Source organism: Montipora capricornis, chromosome 12 (genome assembly GCF_036669925.1).
Source record: "Montipora capricornis isolate CH-2021 chromosome 12, ASM3666992v2, whole genome shotgun sequence".
NCBI lineage: Eukaryota > Metazoa > Cnidaria > Anthozoa > Scleractinia > Acroporidae > Montipora > Montipora capricornis.
In genome coordinates, this window is record NC_090894.1 from 3,107,035 (window position 1) to 3,118,668 (window position 11,634).

General features: G+C 41.0%; 2 protein-coding genes and 1 non-coding gene across 3 annotated transcripts in view; 2 read left to right on the forward strand and 1 right to left on the reverse strand.

Annotated features, from left to right (window-relative positions):
- Positions 1 to 4,503: 4,503 nt before the first annotated feature.
- On the reverse strand, positions 4,504 to 4,576 carry Trnaa-ggc (transfer RNA alanine (anticodon GGC)). The gene has a single exon. It is a non-coding gene; the product is annotated as a tRNA-Ala (tRNA).
- A 1,148-nt stretch (positions 4,577 to 5,724) lies between these two features.
- LOC138026444 (calmodulin-like protein 3) lies at positions 5,725 to 7,310 on the forward strand. The gene has a single exon (XM_068873801.1). It carries the CDS (start codon positions 5,726 to 5,728, stop codon positions 6,209 to 6,211), a length of 486 nt encoding a protein of 161 aa, XP_068729902.1. The 5' UTR covers position 5,725; the 3' UTR covers positions 6,212 to 7,310.
- Positions 7,311 to 7,736: 426 nt separating this feature from the next.
- LOC138026443 (uncharacterized) overlaps positions 7,737 to 11,634 on the forward strand; it is an 8,397-nt gene continuing 4,499 nt past the window's right edge. Inside the window, exons 1-2 of the mRNA XM_068873800.1 lie at positions 7,737 to 7,940; positions 8,017 to 8,643. Of these exons, the coding sequence (XP_068729901.1) occupies positions 8,166 to 8,643 (478 nt within the window). The 5' untranslated portion in view covers positions 7,737 to 7,940; positions 8,017 to 8,165. The remainder of the gene's footprint in view (positions 7,941 to 8,016; positions 8,644 to 11,634) is intronic.

Consider the following 11,634-nt stretch of genomic DNA (forward strand, 5'->3'; position numbering starts at 1 on the left):
CTGTTTTGACAGCCAATGTGGCTCTGGCTGGCACATTAATGACAAATAGTGATGTCAACGATATCTTCGCAACATTCTATTTTAAACTGAATTTTACGGATTTGGCGAACGGTTTGACTACCAAAGTTCGCACCACAGGCGTCACTCCTGTTTTAGATGATAAGCACAAAAGAAATTAACCTTATATATTGGAATAAAATGTTAACGGTAAACAACTATGAAGCTTGTCTTCCAGATCTCGACGCAATGAAGATCAAGAGGAAACGCGGGACGTTTGAGCACACGAAGCAAGTGTTTCCCAATTATTTAGCGGTGTGGATAGCAAAGTGTATTGCGGGGTATTTTCTGACCCGCATGGCCATACATCAATTTTGCAACTTCAAGTGACCGTTGTTTGGGCTATAATCAGAGTTATGATATTCATGATGATTATTACCGCAACAAGAGCCACCTGAATATCGGAGTTGCAAAATTGATTTATGACAACTCCGATGAGAGCACTTTGCTATCCACACCGGAATCGAATCATTGTGAAACACTTGCTCACCTTTCCTGTGTTTCTTCTAGATCTTCATTGTGGCGAAATCTGGAAGGCAAGGTTCGTAGTTGTTTATCTTAACATTTTAAATAAATAGATAAGGTGACTTTCCTTTGTGCTTACCTTTTCTTTTCTAGACTCCTTTCATCCATGACTTCAGTAACAACTCCCACTCCACCAAGGGATAAGGAGGAGTCTCAATGTCAATCATTCTTGTAACTTGAGCCGTTCAAAACAGGAGCGATGCCAGTGGTATGAACTTTGTCATCACAACAATGTAAAAAATAAGTTTTGCAGTTTAAAGTGTGTAATATAATATACAACGTTTTTGCTGAAATAAAACATCTGATACCCTGAGGTGTTTCTTTAGCCACGAGAGAGCCCGGAAGACGAGTCGCGAAGAGGCTTCGCAGCTCAATAAAAACCTTTGAAACCAGGGTAAACATCTGAATAATCGACATTTCTTATCCTTATTCCGGTTTCGGGTTCCGGATTCCAGCCTTTTCCAGACTTCCCGTCACTGTGTTACGTTTGTCGTGCCATGAGAGTGAGCTATGGTCAGGTGTCCGTTAATTGCTTGAGCTGGTGGGTTAGATATTACATTTAGGGAAATTTCCTTTTATCTGTTCTTACAACACGCTTCACTTCAACCCCAATTAAACGACAACAGGCTGGTTTATCGTGTCCTAGAAGACCGTTACCGGCAAGTAATAAATGTCACAATCATCAATTATTGACAATTTATCATATGGCCCGTACAGCCCCGCGCGCTATTGGGAAAATCCCCGTATGAGGGCCGTACGCATTAGCTCGAGTAGGGCCGGAAAAAGCCGTACGGCCCTACTAGGAACACGTGCTGCTGCGTGCGATGCAATTTTAGGGGATCTCGTCGCTTTTAAACATCCAAGTAATTTACAGCCAGAAAAGCAAATATATTATAAATTTTCTGTACAGATTTCTGCTTTTTCTTTTGTCCTAACTTCATCTTCTGAGTGCTCTTAGACAGTGTAAAGAGCCCATTTGATAAAATGCTTATTGACTGAGTTGCGCTCGGTCCGTACGCCATGACCTCGGCCCAAATATTTTCCCGTCCGGCCCTCCCTCTCAGTCAATAAGTACATAGTATTTGACCAAGAGTAAGAAAGAATGAGTGGAGAGAACGTATCCACCATACATGAGCCTCTAATTAGCCCTTGGTCATGATGCGCAACTACTTCAAGGAAGACACCTGATTGGTTATCATTGTCTTCGCGACCATGGGCACGAGACCAAAGTAACTTCCACAGCATGGCGCAAAGCTTAAAAAGGATAGGAAAAAAAAAGACTATCATGAGGCATGGGTCTTTATCACACGGCGTCAATGTTGAGTCCAAAGGGATTTGAAAACGTTTGTTTTGCCCCACCGAAACTCGTTCCCTAACTCGAGGCTCCGAGTACGAAATCTATGGCGATATTTCTTGTTTACAAACATTGACGTCACATTTAATTTGTTCTGATATCCAAATTTGTCAAACACAGAACAAAAGAAGTCATTGTCTCAACAGCCAATTGGGTTCTGGTTGGCATATTAATAACAATGGGTGACGTCACGAGAAACATCGCTATTGTCTATGGCCAATATGGCCGCCCGCGCGAATAAGGCCCAAGGGTGAAATGTTCTATCTCCTCATCCTCTCTTGCCAAGTAATAACAATAACTAATAAAATGCAAGAAAAATGGAGAATCGAGTTCGTATCTCTAAAAGATGCTCAGAGGTCAGGAGAAACCGGGCAAAAAAAACCCCCGAATTATAAGTGGGAAAAAAAACAGGAAACCTGAGCATGCGCAGAAACCATGCCCAAAACTCCGACGCTTACGAAATGGCCAATAAAGGCCTACGTCAAGAAAACGTTTAAACAAAGTAAAACTCAAACTCTGGATAAATCAGCCGAAAACTTACTTGCACACTAAAAGACTTTCTATATATACCAACACCTCCACACGCCTACATAACCGCATGCAAAATTACATGCCCAAATTCCTATGATTACATTACTTGCATCTCATTACAGTCAAACCTCTAGCTATTTAAGCTATTTAAGCGGCACAGAAGATAGCAAGCGACTTGGAAAAAAAAAATGCTATTGCCGTTGAAAGATGACCAAATCACCACTTGACGCCATATTAATTCGTCGCATCTCAAATACTACGCATGCTTCTTGGTATAAGATGGTAAGGCGACAGCTTTTCCTGTGCACACACTTGGAGGAAATGTTCACCCGTGCCAAAAATTATTCAACGTGTTGAATATTCGGCGCCGATGGAACGCGTGAACATTAGCGCTCAAAACGCCACCGCACACTGGGGAAACTTGCTTGCGCCACCAGTCACGAGTGAAACTTTGTTAAGCTGATGGCTCTAGTGTGAGGCGGACTTTCGTCCATTCTGTATGGTCTTTTGCTGATCTAGTCCAGGTCCAAAACCTCGTTCCCAGGGTTCTCTCCTACTTCTCCATGGGAAGAGTAGGAGAGAACCCTGGGAACAAGGTTGGTCCAGGTCTTCACGCCACCCTTCCAAGGACGCCATTCTGTGCATTTCGGTGACCATCTGTTGTCTTTAGACCCTGTCCATCGTCGCTTAACCCATTGACACCTCAAATGCCCTAGGACACCCCCAGTTGACGAGTAAAATCGTCTGGAATTAGAGAGAGTAAAATCTGTAAAGTCTCACTCCTAAAGCCGTTAATGGAGGGGACATAGTCTTTGACTGTTTAATGGATGCCATATGACCGGCGACAATGTCCTTAAGCTTTATTCTGCATGGTACGTTAATTTCGCGGATTTCCTTGCATTGTGTCTTTTGGCTCAGATTAATGAATAATGAACTTTAATAATGAACTTCATTTAAGTGTCCACTGCATGTGTTTAGCGTTGGGCACTGCACAGAAATCAAATCAACTCATCATTGGTTTTTGAGGAGAAGGAAAAACTGGTACCCGGAGAAAGACCTGTCAGAGCAGAGTAGAGAACCAGCAAACTCAACCCACAGGTGACGAGTAGAATCTTCCACGGCCTTTTGCGCTTGTGCAATTCTCTGCTTGTTTTTCCGCATGTTAGTTGGATAACTACCAAGTCTGGCAGCCATAGGTCATAGCTGGTAGAATGCACATGTCAAAGATTGGGCTTTTCACTGATAGCGGTATTTTCTTATTGCGATGAGTGTCTTTGTAGTTGTTAAGGCACACCCAATCCGACCTTATTCTGACGTTCTTCTATTGCATTGTGCATACGCACTTCCTGGCCGATGTATTTATATCTGTACCTCGTCTCCTGGAGTTTTGACCTTGTTGCGCGTGACAGAGTTACTCATGTCATTTGTTTAACCTCTATGTATCTCCAAACCTACCGTGACCCTGATTTTCTTCATGAAGCCTTGATAGTTGGTCTTTCATCTCTCCAATACTCTCCGTAAGTAAAGCAACATCATCTGCGAACCGTAGCTAGATCACTCAGAATCTCCCTTTCGATGAATAAGCCTTTCCCTCTTTCCCTTGCAAAAAAAGTTCTCCGCGAAAAACTTTCTCAATACCCGAGGTGAAGACGGTTTCGGAGAGATTGGCTCCCCTTGGCGAACACCTCTTGCAATTGGGATCTTAGACGACACTTGCTTGTCAAGGTGGATTCCGCCTGTGGCAGTTGAGCACATTAATGTACGGTTGGTTGGTACCAATTTATAAATGCTATGCATAAAAGATTATATTCGTTAGATGTCTCAGTCACCTGATTCCCAGCTTGAAAATGGTCCATCACAGAAGCACCTTTGCGGAAACTTGCTTGTTCCCTGGCTTGATTACTATTTTAGATGCCCTGCAACCTTTCTTGTATCTCAAGTGAAGCTAAGATCTAATCTCGTACCCAGATATGATCCTCGCAGTTATGAACGCAATGTTAGCAATTTATACGTGGAGAAGCCTGCAAACTGATTCAGGGCTTCAATGGGGTTTGAACCCGTGACTTCGCGATGCCGGTGCGACGCTCTAACCAACTGAGCTATAAAGCCACCGATGTTGTGAGCTGGTTATTTGTGGGTTCAAATGTTTCCATGATGAATGAATCAACCGTATGAAATGATATATGAAATGAACCATATATTGAACTGCGGATATGAAATCAAGTGTAGCTATGATCCTCGCAGTTATGAAAAATTCAGGACTTCAACGTGGGTTTGAACCCGTGACCTCACAATGCTGGTGCGACGCTCTAACCAACTGAGCTATTAAGCCACTGCTATAATTGGGCTCATTTCTGCGAGGATCATAACTTCACTTGATATTGCACGGAGAACTGGGGCGAGTTTCAAATTTTAGTTCGAGATATCAATATTCAGGCATCTGGGTCAACAGTGTTTTCACACATCCGACTCAGTGATGACCTGAAAACGGTTTGGGAGGCTGATCTCATCCAGTACAGACAGCTGTGTTCACAGCTAATCCGATCCCTCTTCACATATGGTTGGCTGTCCTTGAAGCAGTGAATCATTGAATCTTCGGCCTTGCTATCGAGCCAGAACAAACTGAAAGAAAATTTCAGACATTCTGAGCGCAGAAATTAAGAAAATAAAAGAGCGATACCTGTACTTTGCACTTGAGATCGAACAGGATAGAATTCGTAAGCGATTGCTGTCCAGGCATCCGAGGTGTTAAATAAATTGCTTGATTTTACTTTTAATACAGGTAATATTGCAAGGCTGGTTGTACGGCTGTGAGGATAAGAAGTCAGGCTGTGCCTGACGAAATATTGGTAAATAAAAAAATAAATACATCCTCACAGCCGTACAATCAGCCTTGCAGTATTATTTTGTTTTAAATCTACAGATTATTTGCTGGCTAGATCTCCCAAGATCCAGCGCCTCCACTTTGTTCAGCTGGCTTGCATAAAAAATCGTCTACTGAGTACTTTTAATACAGAGCGTTTTCTCGATTTTTACACGCTTTTTTTCAAGGAGAAGGAAGGGGGGGGGGGGGGTTGCGTTTATTAGAAACGGGGCGGTTTCTAGAGATCTAGAGGGGCGTCTATTTCAAGCTTTACACCACACCACTGGATAGAAGTTAAGGCGTTTAAAACAGAGGGAGCCTTTTTCCAAAAACCCCGATTTTGCCCGGGAACGGGATATCTGGAACCCAGGCTCTCCTCTTTCAAACTCAGAAACATGTCGGGCAAAAGCTATTTTGACGCAGATGTTCCAGAAGTTGTTGTCAAAAGCCTTTTTAGAAAATACGACACAGACGACAGCAAGCGACTTGGAAAAGAAGAAATGCTATCGCTGTTGAAAGATGACTTAGGATTTGAAAACGATCGAGCTCAAACTTGCATTCTTATGGTTGACAAAGACGGTTGTGGCGAAATATCCTTCGATGAATTCATCTCCTGGCTTCGTACAGAAAAGGGATTCGGAAACATAGATAACAATTCCAGGTACTCTATAATTGAGAAAGCTGTTGAGCTTTTCAAGCAATATGACAAGGATGGAAATGATACCATTGATAAAGGAGAGTTCAAGAACTTGATGATCTCGCTCAATGTTACCGATGACAAGCAGATCGATGACGCTTTGGAAGCCTTGGATACAGGCGGAGACGGAAAAATTTCGTTTATGGAATTTTTGGCTTGGCTTAATTGGCTACCAGCTAATTAAAAGCAACTTTGACAACTGTAATTTAAACAAACTGTTGAGGAATGATTCCGATGTGTTGTATTAAAAATGTAGTACGTGCATTTGTAAGACTAAGTGGTGAAGCGTGACAGGTTCCCAGCCCCCATACGGGGCCATCGTTTCCGTATTGACTGTTAGACTAGAGGCTGGACCATCACTCAGGGTCTTTGAATAACTGAAGAGAAAGTGCTGCCTTTTGTAATTACATCTGCAAATGGTTAGACTATGTCCTATTGTTGATTCCACCATGTATGTATTCATACTTAATCAGTAAATAAATAAATAAATAAATAAATAAATAACATATAGCTGCTCCAGAGAATGGGGTCTATTCAAAGGATAAGAATGCCATCTACATTAGCCTCAGCTAAATGTCTAATATTTGTAAATAAGAATCTTTACCTGTGGATGTATTTGAAGTGGAAAAGGAGTTTCTCAGAAAAGAAATGGCAATTTCCTTTTGAAGCATGTCAATACCTTGGCAATGAATTTCCTCTCTCTTCTGTAATGAAATTGTGTGAGATAGGCCATACTATGCTGTATATTAGACGAATGAATAACCCCCTTTTTGTACCGTGATGTCCTCCAAGCCCCAGTTGTTTGAAGGGTGGATAGTGCTAGCCACTGGATAAATCACTATCCACTGGGTAACTCAATTGGAATTGGTTTCACTATTGTTTATCCACCAGATGAATCACCATCTGGTGGATACCTTTTGAACAACAGAGGCCAAGAACTCATGGTTGATTTTAGTTGCCTTATCACAGGGAAATCTGGCAAAATAGCTGCCTTGACTGCCTTTTAAGAAAGACATGGCTTAAACTTTTTAAAATCAGATATTGTAATATACTCTGAAACCTATGGACAGGATTTGTGACATTGGGTTAGGTGTGTGGTTGGAATCAACAATGTAGTGGTGGTGGGGGAAGTCAGCTGTTTTCAGAAAGAACTTGAGAGCTCTCTCACTTTTCTAAACTCAGCTTTGCTGTTCTTGTTATTACAGCATTACAAAATTGTAGCGTTAAGTATTATAGCACTTAGAAATGAAAGGATAATAACCAATAATTTGTTATGAACAAAATGAGCTAAGGCCTTGTACTCCTTCCAAGTCTTTTTCCTGTTAAGAAATCTGGGGCATGCCATTTCTGCTCTCTAAAATGCCGTTTCTTGCCAATTTCAGTCATTCACAAAGAAAGCGACCAATTTCTATGGAGTCCTGAAAATTGGCCACAAGCAGCCAATCATCAATCGTCGTCAGTACGGCGGGTCTAAAACACAGGTCACATGCCACATGTCACTCCTTGCAGGTCATTGTTTTTCCTCTTTGAAAGTGACCCAAATCCCTCAAATTGGCTGGTTAGCCCAATGGAGGGTTAGGGTTACTTTCCAAAAGGAAAAACAATGACCTGCAACGACTGACCTGTGGAATATGACCTGTGTTTTACTGACGCGCCGTCATCAGCACGTCGTGCAATTAACTGCTCGAAGTCCAAACTCGCACAAGTACTCGAATTCCCCAGGTGATTAAAAGAGGAGGTGCATGTGGCACTCAATTTTTGTCGTGATCATCTGGTTGTAGGACTCTTAGAGGACAATTTATTTCCCACGATCGATTCGGGACATACGACTGACACTATCCTACCTAGGGCACTCTAGCTACGCAGTAACCCTCCCTCGCAACAAAAGTAACTGAACGGAAAGGAACATGGCGGTATGCATTTGAAACCGGGAAGCAGTTTTTTCAGCGTACAGTTAAGCTTTATGTCATGTTAGGTTTTCTTATTTAGTTTCAGGCATGAAAAGTCATGTTAATTTGATTTATTGGAATCCATCTTACTTATGATCGAAACTCGATGACTCGTCAGTCTCATGGTGATTTGCGTGGAATGGGCATCAAAAATCAGGAATAATTTTTGTTTCAGTAGGTGGTCTTCAAATGGCTTGGTTTTGGTTTTTGAGACGAGCGTTTCGTGTGCGATCGCGTTGGTTCAAGAAAACCGTGATTTTTCTCGTGGTTTTTCTAGTTCAAGTGTGGCTTGCTATTCCAGTGATCTTTAGCCAACGGGGTCGGAGCAAATGGCCGGAAGAATTCAACATTGCTTTCCCAGAAAATTTTAAACCACCTTTTATTCCTTTAGTGATTTTTAGCTCTTACAGGCCAAAATATTTGGAAAGAACGTTGCAATCTATTTCTTTGTCTGGAAGCATTGACCCAAGTACGCCATGCCTGTTTATACTACATCACACTAAGGCCTCTTCCATGGAAGACATCAATGAGACGTACAAAGTGCTTAGCATGATCACGTTTTGTAGAAAGCTTGTGTGGACATTTGGAAATGAGGATGAGGAGCGTACTCCAGAAGTTCTCAAAGCCCATTGGTGGAACACAATGAAAAAGGTTTTTGACGAAAAAGGTAGTTGGACAGCAATAACAACATTGTTAAATTCAGGAGGCTAAAGGCCCAGGCAAACGCCTTCAACATTTGCTTCAACATCTGTTTGATTTTGTTGAATGATTTTGTTGACGGCTGGGCCTGCAAAGGGCTGGGGTTGCAAACAGTTTCAACACATCATCCACATTTGAATTAACAAAGCTCACGAGAGGCCTTGTATTCAGTTCAAGGCTGCAGCCGCGGTTGTTAATATGGATATGGACATGATACGTCATTGAGAGACCTATTAGAAGGACATTACTAAACAACGAAGCCGCGAGACACCGAAACTCCGAAACGAAGCACCAAAACATCATGTAGATTGAATACTAACCGATAAAGGTTGGGTTTGAGATTAAATATCATTTTAGGCCTAATTACCTACCGGTAGGCCTAAAACGATATTTCCAATCTCAAATCCAACCTTTGTCGGTAAGTATGCAATGTATGGAGGGGTCGTACATGGTGTTTTGGTGTTTTGGTGTTTCATGGTTTACTAATGCGGCTATTAGTGCGTATGCGCATGTCCAAAAATGTTGAAATTGGGGGGGGGGGGGGGTGGAGGCAAGCGGTTTCAACTTCCTTCAACCTATGCGCTATGCGAAAACAAAAGAAATGTTGAATGTTTGTTGAAGCGAAGTTTAAAGGCTTTTAGACTCATTCAACTTTGATTCAACATGTTTCCACAAGGTTGAACAGGGGGAGCAAACAGTTTCAGTTTCGCTCTTCAACAAAATCGAACGGATGTTGAAGCGGTTTACCCAAGCCTTGATAATAAGTCAGCCGTTTTGAAACGTTGGTCAGTAACAGTCATTAATTTTTTCTTTTAACCCTTTAATACCCAAACCGGCCTAAGCCGGCCAGACGTATTTTAACCTGCCTAACGCCAGATGATTTTACTCATCAATGGGGAACCCCCGGGAGTCAATGGGTTAAAGTCCATGCCCAAGAGTTCGTGATAGTTACTGTGAATATTCGGAATGTGAAAACTGTCACAGTAAGTTAAATTTTAAATGGGTTAAATAGTTTTGGGCACATTTTTGCTGACAAATTATCTTAAGCACTTTGATAGCTTCGGAAAACAACATTCTGGGTTTAGGTCTTAAAACTGGATATATGGATTATTTCCACAGGAACACAAAATCTAAAGATAGAGTTTTCTGGATATTTTCTTACTGAAAATTAGTTTTTGGGAAGGATTCAGACATGTTAGTGGTATTTCTTTTATTCACTTTTTTTGGTTTGGTTGAAAACATCTGTATAGGTAATCACATGATTTCAAGTGCAATGAACAAAATTGAACGAGCCCTTAACTCTTTCACTGCTGTTGTTGAGTGTACTCGACATAGGATTACGTGACTCCCACTGCGGATGTCGAGAATACTCGACATGAGAGAGTGTCCCAAAGTGCTGTTGGAAATTTGTTCCTATAGGGACATGCATGCAATGGGATTGTTTTGTATACCCTAAAGGACAACTAGCGTGACAAGTTTTGCCATTTTTGGATGATAGAAAGGTTAATCTCACTTGAAAAGGAAGGTGAAACACGACCGGACGCCATGAATCTTTTTGACTTCACAAAGGCAAAATTCAGTGTTCGGGTACGGAAATCTACAACATTTGTCTGGCAAGCAAGTAAAAACATAAGGTATGAGAAAATTATAGGTGAAATCAAGTGATTCAAGACATTATTATGCCTGTTTCCTTCCTTGAAAAGGTCCTTTTGCCTACAAGAATTGCGTGTCATTAGCGCACATGAACTTTTGTAATGCGTGTTTACTGTATTTCTTTATTTATATAAATCAAATTGTGTTTAGGCTCTGCTCTCATCTCAATAAAGATAGCTCAAACGATGGCAATTTTTTTATTGTATATGTCCTGAAAATATTATCATAATAGCATCAATAGAACTAAAGATATGGTTCATTCTTTGAGAGTGGTTTCTCTGGTGTTTTATGTTGGGAAAAAATGCAGCAGTGAAGGGGTATACTGATGGTAGAAAAGTCAGCAGTGAAAGAGTTAAGGCAAAGGCAATTTGTGAGTGATTATTTATCAACCCATTAACTCCGCAGGCATCCGAGGACACCAGTTGATGATTAAAATCATCTGGCGTTAGACAGAGTAAAATCTGTTGAAGTCTCACTCCAAGGAGTCAAGTGGTTAATAATATACCTGAAAAAAAATAAATATGGTTAAGCAGAAGCAATTCACTTGCATCACACAATCATGCAAAAATTGCGCCATGAATTGCACCGTTCAGGGCTCGCGCATGATTGACTATCTGTGACCTTGTTTGCTCATAATTTGTCCAATGAGAATGCTTAGACTATCTGTACTTCTTTTTGCACTGAATTGCCTCTGTTCTGCATTATCTTACATGAAAACTGCATTTCTCTTAACCAACCAAAATGGAGTAATTGTTTCATGTATAATTATTAGTTAATGAAACAGGTCTTTTAAACAAGAGTACTGTATGGACCAGTGGATGAGAAATGCAGAGGTATCATGAACAAAAGCCTGCATTGGTTTACCAATTGGTTTACTTCTTTGTAGTAAGATTTAATTTCACAGGGTATAAAGGTTTCTTTCAGGACTCTTTCAGGACTCTTTCAGGCTAGTTAAATTAGGGCGCGTTCAATTGACCCTATTCCGGAATAAGAATACGTGGAGTGATGATTAAAATGGTATGTTTGGCACGTTTCGAAGCAGCAAGGGTAACAAAAATATGTTTAAAATAGCATTTTAGCAGATATTTGACAATTGTGATGCGAATCTCCGTAAAAACGAAGGATTTTTAACTTATATTCCACGTATTCCTATTCCGGAGTACGGTCAATCGTATACACCCTTAGTTGGGTTCTGGTGCTTTGTTTTGTGATCAGTTCAAAAATTGAAATTCATTTTACTGCTTTGTAGCCAACTTATCTACAACTTATCTATTAAACTTGTAAATCTACATGAAAGGTAATCAAT